The sequence below is a fragment of the Cynocephalus volans genome, chromosome 8 (genome assembly GCF_027409185.1).
Source record: "Cynocephalus volans isolate mCynVol1 chromosome 8, mCynVol1.pri, whole genome shotgun sequence".
In the NCBI taxonomy this organism is placed as follows: Eukaryota; Metazoa; Chordata; class Mammalia; order Dermoptera; family Cynocephalidae; genus Cynocephalus; species Cynocephalus volans.
The window spans coordinates 25,566,818-25,583,067 of record NC_084467.1 but is presented as its reverse complement, the minus strand read 5'-3'; the positions used below and the strand labels follow the sequence as shown (position 1 = coordinate 25,583,067).

At 49.4% G+C, this 16,250-nt stretch overlaps 1 protein-coding gene across 2 annotated transcripts; it reads right to left on the bottom strand.

The window, feature by feature from the left end:
* Nucleotides 1-951: 951 nt before the first annotated feature.
* On the bottom strand, nucleotides 952-16,250 carry TXLNA (taxilin alpha). Of its 2 annotated transcripts, XM_063105974.1 has the most exons (11): nucleotides 16,172-16,250; nucleotides 15,438-15,617; nucleotides 14,348-14,686; nucleotides 12,707-12,882; nucleotides 9,999-10,169; nucleotides 8,152-8,346; nucleotides 6,724-6,843; nucleotides 6,417-6,491; nucleotides 5,648-5,740; nucleotides 5,168-5,263; nucleotides 952-4,460 (listed from the first exon to the last, which is right to left on the bottom strand). In XM_063105974.1, exons 2-11 carry the CDS (start codon nucleotides 15,601-15,603, stop codon nucleotides 4,134-4,136), a joined length of 1,758 nt encoding a protein of 585 aa, XP_062962044.1. In that variant the 5' UTR covers nucleotides 15,604-15,617; nucleotides 16,172-16,250; the 3' UTR covers nucleotides 952-4,133. The 2 variants fall into 2 exon arrangements, with proteins under 2 accessions (XP_062962044.1, XP_062962045.1); XM_063105975.1 differs by lacking the exon at nucleotides 16,172-16,250 and having other exon boundaries at nucleotides 12,791-12,882; nucleotides 15,438-15,882.

Sequence of the window (16,250 nt, the reverse complement as noted above, 5' to 3'; positions counted from 1 at the left end):
CAGGAGCCTCAGCTTGAATACCCAGGCTTGAGGTGGGTAAACAGAACTGAATGGAGAATGTGCTTGTCTAGAAATATGTGAAATCAAGGTTGCTGCTCATGGCACATACCCAAATAGCAGTGATGAGTGTCCACTCATTTTAATCTGGGCCTCAAGTGGCCTATGCCTAGCTCTCTGGTCTTCCTGCCTTTTGCCTTACTCATCGACACTATAGATTTCCTATTTTTAATTTTTTTGGTGGCTGGCCAGTATGGGGATCAGAACTCATGACCTTGGTGTTATAAGGTTGCACTCTAACCAACTGAGCTAAATGGCCAGCCCCCAATCTCCTATTTCAACACCTTCAGTGGTTCCCCGCTGCCCTCTAGATCTAGCCCGAGTCCCTTAGCCTGGTACACAAGCCCTAAGCCCTAACCTCATTCCCTCCTGAGCACCTGTATTCCCAGGTAAACCACTTCATTACTAAATGAACTTGTTAAACTTCTACCTGCCCTTGGAGTCAGAAGGCCCTTCCAGGTTTCTACCGCTTTCCCCTTGCTGAAGGGAGCAAAGGCCTCCTCTCTGCTCCCATAGCACCACTGACCTCTCTATGCCTTAAAGTACCTTTCCCCTTTGTTAGACTGTGACACACCAGAGGAAAGGGACTTTTTTTTTTTTTTTTGAGGGAAAGAAATCAACTTTTTGGAGTGAAAGATGCTCTCAAGTATACGAGCATCTTTCCAACTTTGCCAAGGGCTCCACTCAGGCAGCTCAAGTAAATCTGCCAGTGTCCCCAGTCTGTGGTGACTGCTGGAAGGCAGGAAGGCACCCTGGAAGATGTAGGATGCCAAGGCATAGCCATGGTCATTTTGCAGCAGATCTAGGTAAGTCAGTGAAGACTGAAGGGACAGGATAGATCCAGAAGCATCAGATGACCACAAAGGACAGGAGAGAAACAAGTAAGGCAACAGACTCTTTATTTAATGTGGTTTAAAATACACCAAAATCAAGTCCCTGGCTGTTGTGAATACCAAAAGGAGACAACAAAGCTGTCAGCACAGCTTCAAACAAGTCTGGGTGGCCAGACTAGGCCATAAAGAAAGCAGTTACAGGGACAGAAGGCAGCCCCCCTCCACCAGACAGGGTGAGAGGAGCAGGCAGGTGCCCGGCTATCGCTGGGGTGACCACCTCTGTACTGTGCAAGGTGGGAAGGCTGGAGCAGCAGCTGGAGAATCAGCTCAGCGGGGCTCAGCCCTCCCCCAGACACCAGAGCAGTTCCACCGGCCTCTTGGCCAGCCCTCAGCAGGGCCTCCATGATGGGGTGGAGAAGGGTTAAATAACCATCTTTACAGAAATAATATTCTCTTACAGAAAGTGCCTGAGCTCAGCCCATGGTCCAAAAACCTCATGGAAAACAAACAACAAATAAAAAGAAAGTGCTGCTGACACCTCTCAGAACCTGTCATACACGAAGCTCTCAGCTGGACAAGGTCCTGAACACAAGCTACTGTTAGCAGAGCCAGGGGCTCTGGCCTATGAGCTTCACCTGCTATGGTCCCCTGGAGGAAAAGCTAGCAATCTAAGAAATCAGCAAAGCTCTTGGTCCTAAGTCTGAGGTCATGTACACGAGACCCGCCTGTGTGAGGAAGGCACTGGCCTTCACTCATGGATAGGCCGTCTCCCCTGCATCTGGCCCAGGGCCTGGGCTGACTTCGGAAAGCAGAGTGAGCAGAGCAGCTGTAGTGATTGGTATGATTTGGTCAACGGGGAGGAAGAGAACGAAAGGGATCCCCATCTACACACTGGCCTGGATGCCTAGGGAATGATGGAGCTGAGTGCAAAGGTTCTGCCCTGCCTGGGGCCACCTGCCCACTGGAGCCTTCCATCTCACCAAACTGGGGCCCAACAGCCCCAACCCTCATGGACTTTAAGAGGTAGCTGAAATGAGGCAGGCAATTATGTAGGCCACTGTAGGCCCTTCCACTCTCTTCAAGGAAGCAAGCAGATGCCTCCTCCCTGTAGCTCTGGAGCCTAGCAAATCCTCTGTGGGGTTGGCAGTTCTTGTACCTCAGCCTGACACGGGCTGGAGGATGAAGAGGCAGGGACCGTTCCACACACAGGGATTTCAGAAGGGAAGAAAAAAATCTTGAAAAACACTTCTCCACAGGAGAGCAGTATCTCAGCCAGGGATGGCAAATAAGTCTCAAGACCCATACCACTGCTGGGGACATCTTGATGTGAAGTAAAGATATACCAGGGATTAGCAGGAAATGCTCTGAAGTGGATTAGTGGTGCCTGCCATGGGGGCAGGAGGAAACATGTGCTATTCATCTGCCATCTCTGGTCTAAGTCACAACATGACTCAGGAGGACTTAACATCTTTCATGAACCTATTTATGTGAAGGATTTAAGGGCTGAAACAGTGGGCTAGTTGTGGAAGATGAAGGGATGTGCAGAACAATGAATTCGCTTCAAAGAAATACAAAAGAAACAAAACCCCAACCATCCTATCCATCTTTGTCTGTGACTCCCTCAGCTACAATGAAGTGGAGGCCCAGCTAGAGATGCTTCCCAATCCAAGACTCATTCTGTCATCCCGGAAAACTGCTCTGAACAAAGACTGGCTAATCCCCTGACGATTTTGCAACCAGCAGAGCTTGTAGTGTATAGAATAGCTATGCACAGTACATGGTAGTATGTACTGGGTGTGGGGAAAGACAAATACATCTGTCTACAATCATTTTGTGAGTTTCCAGGGCTCAATTTTTTTTTTTGGCAGCTGGCTGATACACAGATCCAAACTCTTGACCTTGGTGTTACAACAGCAAGCTCTAACCAATTGACGTACCTGGCCAGCCCCCAGCCAATTGCCGAGTTTCACTCCTTACCTATCAGACAACAGCTGGGGGCTTCCACACAGGAAGTGGAACGCCAAGGAGTACTCTTATTTCTTGGGAAAGGAGGTACCAGGAAACAGAACCAGGGCAAACCTTAAGGATTTAGGGGGCAGAAACACATAAAGGGAGGGGGCGGGAAGCAGAAACAGATCTATAAAGCCAAGGGGGTAGCCGGACCTGGGGACTGGCAAGTGCTACATGGAGACGGTGGTGATGGGAATCACTGGTGGCCTACCAGATTGAAACCCATAGGCAAGCTTATGGCAAAGCCATCACAAGCCTTTTCCTTCCTTTTACTACGAACAATCTGATCTCATCGAACAGGAAACCTCAGCACCAACACAGCAAAGGAGCCAGGTGGGGTGGTGAGGGGAGTGGAACACTGGAGGCCAGGCACCCAGGTACCACTGCTACAGCACCCTTCTTCCTTCCTAGAAGACTTTCAGTACAAACTGCCATGTGCAAAAAAAAAAAAAAAAACCCACAAAAACTTCAGAAAGAATCCTTTGGGTGATCTCTTGTCAATCATTTGTGCAGGCTGGAGAGGCACCTGTGAATGATAAGGCTACTGAGAAGCATCATTGGCCTGGTCCTGGCACTACCAGAGGGCAGGGGACGTGGTGCCCAAGGGGCTCCCGATGAGAGCATCATCCCACCCAGAAACATTCTCTATGTCCCTAGTACTAGGCAGGAAAGCAGTTCAATCACCAGTTCCAAGCACCCTGCCAAAACTCTGCCTAGGGACACTTTTTCAGGTCAAAAGAAGCAAAGGAGCCTCTAGGGGAGCTAGGAGAACCCGAGCTGCCCAAGCCCTGCTCACAAGAGAACTGCAGTCAAGGCCTGGGTGTATCACTTGTCACGAGCTCTGAGGGGCTAGGAGGGGTCTGAGCCTCAAATCAGGCAGAGAAATGTTCAAGCCACTTGTCCTGCCAACTCACTGTGATGGCATCTACAGATGACGACAGCTCCTCTTAAGACTCTTTAGGCCCACAGAGGAGCCACTGACTTCATCTGTACACATTCCCACCCCCAAAGCAAGCCCACTGTACACTTAAGATATAAAATGTATGAGGCCTTGCACATATGCCATATGTATGTAAAAGGGACCCACAAAATCCAAAATTGTAAGTGTCAGATGCCAGCCAAGTCAGAAGAGCCTGGCCTTGGCACTGGATTACTTAGCGTGGGAGCCTTACATGGGCCAGGCCTGGCTGGGCTGCCTGCTCCCTTCCCAGCATGCCCCAAGCACCAGGCTCTCTAGGCAGTGGCAGAGGTGGCCTCCTGTGGACCTGTTTGGCCTGATGCTTCTGTGCTCAGTGCCCCCGGGCAGCAAGGAGCTTCTGTGGCCCTGGGGGAGCTGGGTGCTTGGGCTCCTGGCTCCTCACCACCCTGCTCCTTGGAGGCAGCAACAGCCTCTGGCCTCCGCTCAGGGACGCTGTCAGTGAGGGGGCCCTGGCCACCTGCACTCAGGTCCTGTACTCTCTTGTTCAGGTCATTGCGCTCTGTCTGCAGTGCCCGGCACAGCTTCTCCAGCCGCTGGATCTTCACCTGCAGGCCCTCCAGCTCTTTGTCCCGGAGTGTTTTCTAGGGAGAGAAATGGGGCCTTCAAGTGCCATCCCATCAACCCCCCAGCCCCCACTCCAATGCTACCATGTGGTGGAAAACACTCACTTTAACAAGGCTGGGAGCAGACCAGAGTCAAGAGCTAGCCCCTTCTAGTCAACAGTCCTGATTTATGCCATGACTTGGTTCTCAGTTGTGTGCAATGTGGTACAAAGAGGGGGCATGGCTTAGAGGTCAATGTACTCCTCCATTTATCTACCAGATGAACTTGGCAAAGTACCTGGCTTTTGAGACTATCTCATCTGTAAACAGGACTGCTAACACCATCCTCAAATCTCAAGAGAAGGTTCAATGAACCAGCTTATCTAAAACGTTCAGCAAGGTCTGGCTTGCAGTTGCTGCTCCATCAGTGGTAATTTCTTTATTCTATGTTGCAAGCCATGAAATCACAGATTATCTGGGCTGCTTTGCATACAAACCATGTACTTCATTGGCACCCTTGGTTTTTTCCGCTCCTTTATTCCTTTCTTCCATTTGCTCCCTTTGCTACTGGAGACCTACCACCGGGCTCCCCACCTCCCACGGGGAGACAGTTGGCACTGCCTTTGATCTTGGACAGACATCTGTTAATCCAAGCTCCACCTCATGCTGTGTAGAATGTACAGGAAAGGGCTGGACAGGCAGTAACAGCACACCCCAACCCCGGGTGCAGATCCCACTCAGCCCACCTCCTCAGCCATCTCAAGCAGGGCCTTGTTGCTGCTCTCCCACCGGGACCGGTACATGGTAGTTTCCTTCTCCAGCTTCTTTATCTTCTTAGTCATCTGGGTTACATGACAGATGGAGTGAAACGGTCAGACTTACGCTGTCTCCAACGTGGGGAATAATCCCAAGAGTGTGATCGATACCTTCTGTGCTACCTTACCACCAAGGAAGTCTTAAATTAAATGTCCACCACCGCAACAAGAAATGACAAGACTGCCCCTTCTCCAGGACAACCTGGAGGTTGCACACACCACTGATGCTTTGAGAAAGGGAAAGGCTGTGATCCTTCTTAACAGCCCCACCCTTAGTATCAATCACAATTACTGCAAACAGCTCCTGCGAGGCACCCCCGGGATGGGGACTTCCTGAAGGCAGGCCCAGTGTTCAAGCCTGAATGAAGTAGCCTGTGCCCAGTAGCCCCAGCCGGCCCAGACCATCCTTACCTTTTCCATCTCCTGTTTGAATGTGGTGAATACCTCGCTGCTTTTGGAAAGTGTGTTCTGGAACTCCTCAAACTTCTCTGTGTATAGGGCAAGCTGGGTAAGAAAGAAGCCCACAGGTAAGAGTGGGATTCTCTGGAAGACACCTCTGGTCCATACACTCAGACCCCTTCTTGGCCTTTTGACGCAACAATTCTATTGAGATACCATTTTTCCTCACGACAAAACAAAAACTGTATATTTGGAAGGATATAATCCAAAATGCTAAGCCTGGAAAGTAGGATTTGGGGTTATTTATATTTTGCTTTTATGTTTATTTTTGCTTTTTTTCCAGAATCAAGTATAATTTATGTAGTTAAAAACAACTGTTCTGGGCCGACGCCGTGGCGCACTCGGGAGAGTGCGGCGCTGGGAGCATGGCAGTGCTCCCGCCACGGGTTTGGATCCTATATAAGGATGGCCATTGCACTCACTGGCTGAGCGCGGTGCGGCCGGTCACAAAAAGACAAAAAAAAAAAAAAAAGTTCTGATTCCACCTTCTCAAAAGCAACCCAACACTTCCGAGCTAGAATGAAGTCCTCTGGGCATACCTATAGCTACTTGTCACCACATCGGTGCTGGGCAGATCCAGAGAGAACAAAGGCTTAGCCAAGATCACATAGCAGTCTTGGCAGAGCTGGTCCTAGAATGAGGGTCCCATTTCACTCCCCCACAGGATAGGGCCAGTGAGGGGACCTTGGAGGCACAGGGTCAGGTTAATAAACCATCTCACCTGCTGCTTCAGGTGGGTCTCCTGCTGCTTCATCAGTTCACACATCCTCTGGGACTCCACTGCTTCTTTTAGGAGCTATTTCCAAGACAGGACCCCAGACTCTGTCAGAAGCCTGCAGGGGCTGTGTTTGGCCTTTTTTAGCCACAAGCACCAGACGTATTGGGGCTTCCTGCTGTCAGACTAGTGTCTGAGGAAGCAGTGCCTGGTCTGGCCAGACAGCAACCTCTCCCATTCCCAGTTGACTATGAGCTGAGCCAAGACCCACCCCACCTCTTCCCACACCCCAACCTCAGGGCCTGAGCCTCACAAAATCCTTCTCCCGCTGGTGCCGTTCCTCTGCCTCCTTCAGCATCTCCTGGGCCTGCTGGAGCTTGGCATCCACCAGCTGCTGCTGCAGGTCCTTGTGTTTGAAGACTTTGTCAATATGCTGCAGGAAAGACAGTGGGAGGTGTCCACTTGTCAGGAGCTTCCTTTCTCAAGGAGGTCCCATCTGCAGAGACCAGTACACCCTGCCCAGCCTCCCATCTCAATCTGACATGCTGGACTCCCATGTGTACTACAGGACATGGGCCCCAAGTCCCTGGAAGGTCAACTTCCCAACCTCACCTCGTTTTTCTCCCAGTGAGACAGACCTGGGTAAGCCAGGATGGATGGAATCAGTTGCCAAGAAGCCAAGCAATAAATACACTCAAACCTCTAGCCCCAGGACTGATCACCCCGCGGGGCTGGCAGCCCTCACCTGTGCAGCTCCTGACTCCAATGTAAATGGGAAAAAAGAGCAAAAATAACGCTTCTACAAACACAACAGCTTAGCTAAGCTGGCAGAGATGTGCCTTATCTACAAGTGACGACTAGACATATGCAACCCAAGGAATGGCTGTTCTGACTTCTGCAGGAGCCCTGGGGACCTGAGCCAGGAGAGAGAGCAGCGATGAGAGAAGGTGGTGGATTCAAGTGCTACTTCAAAGGTAAAATCAACTGGACTTACTAAGGGATGTGGGGAATTTAACTTATTTTTGGATGGGGAAGGGAAGGCGCCTTGAAGACAGGTTCAGTTGGGGACATGATGAGTTCCAGGTGCCTGTTATCTAAGGTTCAGGTGGCAGGATGGGAGTGCCTGAATCTGTCTAGGGAAGGATGTAAATGAAAAGCAGCAGGGCCTGGTAGACCCACAGGTCCTCCTCCACAGGAAGTACCAAGTACTTTTTTGCCTTGTGGGGAAGAACAGGAGTGAGAAAGAGGGTCCTCAGATTCTTGAACTTAGTGCCTCACTCTACTGGTCCGGGAAGCCTCATGTCTCTCAGTGCTGAGGGACAAGAACCAAACCAGCCTCCCTTAAACCAAATGTATCACAAGCAGCCTTGTTCCCAGAGGATGGGAGGGGTGGGTCAGGGGAGTCCCCTCTAGGTCCTGCCCATCTCAACCACCACCACACCCCTAGTGCCTTGTCCAGAGCAGGTCCTCTGCCAGCCTGTAAGGTAGCTGTAGGTCTCCCTTCGAATGACAAGGGAACAGAGAGGCCCAGCACAGCAAAGTGACGGCATGGGGGCCCCAAAGATTTGAATGCCTGGGGTAGTAGCCAATGCCAGCCAAGGCAGTGACATCCTACTCTTTCAAGTGGCAGGAACAGCAGATTATCAAGGAATCAGTGGACACAGCCCCTGGAGTCCACCATTGACCACAAGTCTGGCCCCTCCCAATCCCCCAGCCACGATCGTTTCTGTGACCACCTTACCTCCTCTCGTAGCTCATACTGTTCAATCAGCTTCTTGAGCCTCTCAGCCAGCTCCATGTTCTCTTGGCGCAGCTTGGAGTTGCGCTCATTGTGCTGTTCCATCTGCAGCTGAATGTCATTCAGTGTCACCTGGAAGTGTGAAGTCACCTCCTTGCGCTTCTCTTCCTCTTCCCGGGCCCGCTGCACACCTTCTTCCTGGGCAGAGAAGTCAGCCCCAGTGCATGATCCACTGTTCCCCAGCCAGCCTCCCAAGGCTCCCCCAACAAGTCCATGACAGTCTCTGCCAATAGCCCTCCCTGCTCCCAAAGTGAGGAGTAGCCAGGCTCCTGATGGACCCCTCTGTTTATCAGGTGACATCAAGTAAGAGTCTCTCCCTAGAAAAATGCAGGCACACGTGTAAGTGCCATGCTGAAGCAATCTAGATCTCCTGAAGCCTTTTCTTTCAGATTACAAATTAAGTATTTTTGTTTTAATGAGCTTTCACCTCTCCCCCAAACCCCAAGAGACTAATTTGTTAAAATTTAGTAATACCCAAGGTTGGTAAGGGTGTGCAGAATTAGGCAGTCAGACATTGTTGATGGAGTGCACACTGCCTCCTTTTTGGAAGGCAATCTGGCAAAATATTAAAATTTGGGGCTGGCTAGTTAGCATAGTCGATTAGAGCACAGTGCTAATAACAAAGTCCAGGTTCAATCCCTATAGAGGCCAGCCACCAAAAAAAAAAAAAAGAAAAAGAAAAACCTACATACTCTTTGACCCAGCCATTTCACTTTTGAGATTTATCCTACAGCTAAAGTCTATATAATTGGCCAGGGATATATACAAGTATAACAAGAACTTTCGCTGCAGCTCTACATAGTGAGAAGTTGGAAAACCAAAAAATACCTTAACTAGGGCACTGATAAAAATACAGTATATCTATATATCAATGCTTAAAAAGAATGAGATAGCTCTACATATATTGATAGGGAAAGATAAGGCATTATATAAAGTGAGAAAAAGAAATAAGATGTGAAACAGTAAACATATAATAATTCCATTTAAAAAAACTGTATGTAAGATTTTTACATACAAAGAAAAAAGCTAGAAGACTGCACTTAAACTTACGAATAAGTAGGTTTACTTCACAGGAGTTTCTGTTGGGCACTGGGGTTGAGGAGTGTGGGCAAATAGTACCTTTAATATTTTACATACTTTTGTCACCTTTAACAAATTTAATATTAAATTTGTAATTGTTTTTGCAGCTGGCCAGTACAGGGATCCGAACCCTTGACCCTGGTGTTATCAACACCGCGCTCTAACCAACTGAGCTAACTGGGCAGCCCCAAATTTATAATGTTTTGAAAGACAGGTACTTATTAATTAAAAATGAATGAAACGAGTTGTAAAATACCATATATTCATGGATTCAAATTTTATAAGAAATATATAAACTTGCAAGGACATGCCTGCGAAAACCATCTATAGGTCACGACAGTGAGCAGGGTTTAAGCTTGGACTGACATCACCCTAGGAGAAGCAGGACAGAGAAAGGACCCAGGATCCTGAATGACCAACCAATGGGACAAGAACTGCTGGTCAGGGCTGGACCTCCACTTACTAGGGACTGCTATTTAATTGAGAACTACTGAGGCCACTGCATTTTGGGTGCACTTTTGCCTCTACCTTATCCAGTGTAAGTACGTGTCAATGGCTACAAGTAGTTCTCTACCTGTAGGGAACTATTGGGGAAATGTATTTCTACACCACAAGCCTGTACTACTTTTTCCGGGGAAAAGCCCACCAAAGATAAGCAGAAGTCAAAGGTAAGACTAGAGTCGCCAGTTGCAGGGTGCCCGCCGGCCTACCTTGAGGGAGCGGTTGTGCCGTTGCAGCTCGCGGCACAGGCTCTCGAGCTTGCTACGGGCCAGGACGGCCTTGCTGTGCTCACCACGCAGGTGGTCTTTCTCCTGTATCAGCTGGCTCTGCTTTTTCTGCAGGAGCTTCATCTGCTTCTGAGAGTTCCGGTGCTCCTCCAGCTAGGGACAGGGAGGAAGGGTAAGTGCCCTGTGGGGCTCTCCTCATGGGGATCCTATGTGACTCCCAGGTCTTCTGAGTGCCCTCTCCCGACTCCAGCCACTCCAGCCACAGTAGCTCAGGCCAGGACTGACACTGTGCTGGTGTTTTACACGCTCCTCCCATTAACTCCAGGGACCCCGTCTTAGGGACACAGAAATGGATACTCAGGACAAGCAGGGGTCACACGGCCAGAAGATCCCAGCTCTGACTCCAGAGACAAAGCTTTCCAGATACTTCAGACCACTGCACTGCCCCAACTCTCTGGACCCTCATACCCTAGGGATGAGACTACCTGCTCCCCTTCCTTGTATCCATTAACAGACCCCCATTACCCCTAATCATTCCTTCAAAGATTTAGCACTGGTTCTCCACTGCTCTCTCCCACACATTCCTTTTCTTTTTCCCCCCATCCCACACACTCCTATTATCATTCATGGCCATTTCAATATCAACAGTCAATCTTCCTGACTCCCTGGCCTCACAGTCCTTAACTCTTCCACAAACCACTCTTGTCCCCAGCTCAGCTCCCCTCCTACGCTCCTATCCAGCTCTGTATAGTGGAAATATAATACAATCCACATACGTAATTTAAAAACTTCTAGCAGCCACATTAAAAAAGAATCAATAAAATGAATTTTAATAATTTATTTAATCCAATATCTAAAATATTAAATTTCAACATGGAATCAATATAAATAATTAATTAAGATGTTTTACATTCTTTCTTTTGTCTTAGGGCTTTGAAATCTGATGTATATCTTACACTTACAGCACATCCAAATCCAGACGACCTGCACATCAATTAGCAAGTGTCCTGGACAGTGCAGGTCTAGACTTTGTCACTACTCGGAACTGTACCTATTATCTCAATTTCCAGCAACTCTAGCCAGCACCACCATCACGCATTTTTCTACCTCATTCCCACCAATATCTGTGGTCCCCAAAAAGCCTCTTACCCTATCAGATCTCCAAACCATCAACCTAACCATCATTTTACTTTGCTTCAACCCCCCTTTGAATACCTTGCTTAAATTTCTTACACCCTCAACTCTCTTGGTCCTTCTCCCAGCAAAATCTCAACCCTGATAAAGCAGCTACCTTCCTGCTGACCCTGGACTAGCATGGAAGCAAGCCTGCTTGAAATTAAATTCACGACTACCAATTTCAGGAAGACCCATATCGGCCCAGCAATCCGACTACATTTCTCATGCTACTCACACTCCTCCTCTTCCAGATAACTCTTCTGCCTCCTCTTTAAAATCTCCCCTGCCCCAGCTACCACTGTCTCGCCCATTTCCCTGTGAATACAGAAAAAACCAGAGTAGCAGAGACACAAGCCCTATATCCGCCAGTCCACCTGCCCTTGTCCTCTCCTCCAGCCACAGGGACTGAGCCATGCTCTGGCCAAGGCTGAGCCCTCTCCTTGTGCATTGGGCCGCAGCTCCCCACATGTACTCAGAACATCACTCCAGCAACTCACTTCCTCCTCTCTTACATCAGCAATCTTTTCCTGGCTGGATCATTCTAAAAGGGTGGTTATCTTTTTTATTACCTTTATTTAATCCTTACCATAATCCCATTAGGCAGGTATGATTTCCCCCATTTTACAAATGAGAAAAGTTCCTTCCAGGAGAATATCAGATAATAAATGTGGATAGAATGAAAGAATTTGAAAATAAATAATTAGGCAATGACCATCAATGGACGAATCTGTTAATTCAAATTCTGATGGGGAACATGACAATGGAGATGGGTTGGCACCCTCCCCAGCCGCCCCCCCAATGAAAAATGTTAAAACACTAAAAGTGGGACGACCATACTTTGTATTTCTTGTAATACAGCATGAACTATAGACTTCTGGGCTGGCCAGTTAGCTCATTTGATTAGAACGTAGTGCCGATAACACCGGGTCCAGGGTTCGATCCCTATAATGGCCAGCTGCCAATTAAAAAAAAATAGAGTACTACCTACAAAGAATTCTTGTCAAGAAAGTTGAATCTGAATTGAGTTAAACTCTGCTAACTTCCACTTTACTTACAGGAACTAAGGAGGTAAAGGAACAAGTTAAATGCTACCACAAAGAAGACAAAACTAGAAATGGGGCATCATACAGGACAACTCATCTGATTTCTGCAATAAGTCAATGTCATGGGGGAAAAAAGGGAGTCAGTGAGAGGAAGAATGCTCTGGGGAAAACGGGAAAAAAAAAGTATCAAGTAACTGGCATTAATTTTATTAAGCATGATAATGGCACTATGCACCTCCGTATTTTGGGCAGATGCATACAGAAGCACACAGGGGCAAGACGACATAGTATGTGGACTCAGGCCAGGAGCTAGCGCTCTACCACCCTGGAATCACTCTCTGAGAAATTTCTTTCAAATAACGTGCAGTTTCTCCTCTGTCAGCCCTGAAGAGTCTGGCTGGGAATTGACTCCCCATTTCACAGATAGGGGAAAGGTTCAGACAAGGGTTGAACAGGAATTAAGGCACCCACCTGCCCCTGCACCCCCAACCCCACGCCAGGTGGCCTGCTGACTTTCCAAGGGCAGGGAGGGTGCCAGCGAAGGGGGTAACTGACCAGTTCAGCATACTTCTTGCACAGGGCAGCTAGTTTCTCCTCTGGGGTACTCAGCGTGTTCAATGTCTGCATCAGCAACGTGATCTCCTTTCCTGCAAAATACAGGGACCAAAGGCATGCACGCCCTTCTCTGGGGGCCCCCTTCCAGGCCTGGGCCTACATTCATGAGTATTTTGGCAGACCTCTCCTATCAAATTTTATATTTTCCTTGTTAAACTGGCTGCCTTCCCTGACAAACTAGGTGCTTCATGAGGGCTGGTACTAACTCAATCCTGCTTATTGTTGTAGCCCCAGTACCGTCTATAGAGCCACCATAGAGCACATGCTCAATAAATGCTCATTAAACAAATGGCTGACTCCTTACAGTAAACTTTGAAATGAATATTCCTTCCATATATGTGATCCTAAGATTAAAAAAAAAAAAGTCTCTCTTTAAATTAGGATGATAGGAGGTTGGAGGAATAGGGTCTAGGACATGGTTTTAATGTCACCTAACCTAAATTCTTGAACACATACACAGCTGGCTGTCAAATGACGTCAATGCCTTTTCCCTACTGCCTGTGCCTAAGTCAGGGAGCCTTCCCTCTGCCCCCCCGGAGGGCTGCTGTACACAGACCAGGCTCCTGAAGTGTCAGCCCTGGAAGGCACTGAGAAATCAGCATGGAGACTGCAAATCACTGGCACATAGGTGAAATCTAACCCAAGGGTGAGTCTGGTTTGGTTGCTTCCATTTCAGATGCCAACTGTTAAAAATTTTGAGATTTCACATAACTCTAGAAAAAGGGCTTGTTGGTTAGCTCATTTGGTTAAAGCATAGTGCTGATAACATCAAGGACAAGGGTTTGGATTCCTCCATACTGGCCAGCTGCCCCCGCAAAAGAAAGAAAGAAAATCCTGGTTGCTGGGCCGGCCCGTGGCTCACGCGGGAGAGTGTGGTGCTCATAACACCAAGGCCCCGGGTTCAGATTCCATATAGGGATGGCCGGTTAGCTCACTGGGTGAGCGTGGTGCTGACAACACCAAGTCAAGGGTTAAGTTCCCCTTACCTGTCATCTTTAAAAAAAGAAGTAGAAAGTCCTGGTTGCACTCAGCCTATAGTTTTCCATGCTCTTAACTGGCCTGGTGTCAGTCAACCTTCTGGATAAAGTAGGCCCTCTCTTGGTCCTCATGGGACCCCCTGGCTAATGTAGACATCTGAGTTTTAAACTCTGGCCTAATCCATCTCTCCCACTGTAGAGAACTAGAAACTAAAACCCAGAGAGGGGAAAGGACATGCCCAAGGTCACACAGTAGGTTAGAAGTGGTGCTAGCTGACACAGGTACCCTCCCAAGCCTCCTGCTCTTCATTTTCTCAATGAGAGAGAAGGCTGGATTTCAATCCCCACTTGCTCCAAAGGCCAGGTGCAGTGAACAACCTGAACATCTTTATGCTGTGGTCCCCACACCTTTGGCTTGGATTAAACTGGGATGACTCACTGCTCTGAGAAGTATAGTCTCTGAATTCAGGTCCAAACTCCCTCCCCTCACCAGCCTCACAAGCAGCTACCCTCTGCTCACCCAGACCCTTGGCTTTCTTCTTCTCCTGTGGTCTTCGGTGGTCTCGCTCTCCAACCTCATCACTTGTGCGGATCTCTTCCGTGCTTGGTCCCCCCTTGGAGGTCTCCTTCTCACCGTTCACTACTGGGGTCACTGGCTCAGGCTCCCCATTCCTTGCAGCATAGGCCCGGGACTTCTCTGCATCTTCAGGTTCAGTGGGCTCACCCTGTGCCCCATCATCACCTGGGCCCCCCTGATTGTTGTCCACACAGTAAGTACTCAGTATGTCTTCCAGCTGGCGGCTCAGCTCCTCAGAGACATCACGGAGGGCCCCAGTCTGAACAGTTTTAGCTTGAGACACTACAGCAGGAGAGGATGAGGAGTAGGGTGAGAAATAAGATAGTTATACCACTGGTTTGGGTTTTTCAGGCCTAGCCAAACTCACCAGTTTGGGTTAAATGTAGCCTATCTTCTTCTTCTTTTTTTTTTCTTAAATGAAAACTGACGAATAAGAATGGAGTATAATTCAGCTAATCTAAGTTCATGTCAGAATTTAGACTTAAAACGTTTTTAATTGACAAATCGTAGTTGTAGTTGCCTAACTTCTTTAAGCCTCAGTTTACTTTCTTTTAAGATGATATAACTATTTCTCACTACCACCCAGATATGTTTGTTATGGGCATAAAAGTCAAGCATGTAAAGCATCTGGCACATAGGCCTGGCGAGTAGCAGGAGCTCAACTTCTAGTCCACCTCCTTCCTCCCAAAAGACATTTCTTGCTATTCAAATAGTTCCAGAAATGCCTCAGATATGAAGGGCAGCTACTGAGGTGTTTCTAATGGGACCTGGATTTGCTGCTTGGGTGTCCCATTTGACTGCCACCTTATTTAATTCTCTCAGAGCCTTCTCTCAAGAGTCCTGTTCCTGTGTTTAGAGTGTGAGGCTCCACCAACTCCCCAGGAGACCGTGGGGATCTCACAGACTCAGCACTGGCCTCTCATTCTAACGTTTCCTTCCTGGGTAAGCAGTGGCCTCAGCCTCTCCCTGAAGAAGCTAGGCCGGGACCAAAACTCCTCCCCCTGCCCGCCGGACACGCAGAGCTGGCACACACCCTCCGTCTTGCCCGGAGCCTGGCTGGCGGGACCTTCAGCTTCCCTCGTAGGAGCCGACTGGGTGGGCGGCCCGTGGGCTCCCTCTGGTCCTGCTTTCGGTTGCCCCGGGCTGCTTTTGGGGTTGCACTGTTTGGCAGCCCCGTTCTTTTTGTCTTGGTTCTTCATTGTGATCTGCAATGCTAGGTTAGAAGCGGATCCTTTAGAAACACAGTTGCTATTTTCCAGAGTTCGAAATTCCTCGCAGCCTGGATGAGAAATCCCAACACCCGGCACACAAAACTGCCTAAAACTAACAACTTGGCCGCCCTTCGCCGGAGGGAGCCAACGGTCCTCTCGGTCTCCGGCCGGTCGGGGGAGTCTGGCATGCGCGGGGAGGTTATCGGGGCGCTGTCCCTGGAGCGGGTGAGGCAAGCGACCTCCTTTTTCCCCGGAGCCACTTCCCGGCTCAACACGGCCCCCTCACGGCAGGCCGAGCGCCGGATTGGCTCGGGGCCGGAGACTGACGTGGCGGGACGCTCGACTCCCGCCCTCTCCCCCGCCCCCACGTGGGCCCCCAACGCTCGCGCAGCCACCCACGCCCCGCGCGCCCTCCAGCCTCGCGGCACGCCGCGCATGCGCAGGGGCACCAGCCCCCGCCCACGCGCGGAGTCGGTATGATTCCCCCACTCGCCGACAGCGTCCGGACTCACAGACCCTCCGACCGTCCCGTCCCATCAGCCGCCGCTGTACGTACCTCGCCGCCGACGCCCGACAGCTTCCCCAGCTCTGGCCTCGCACCGGAAACCCTGGGTAACCACTGCCGGCAGAGCCGC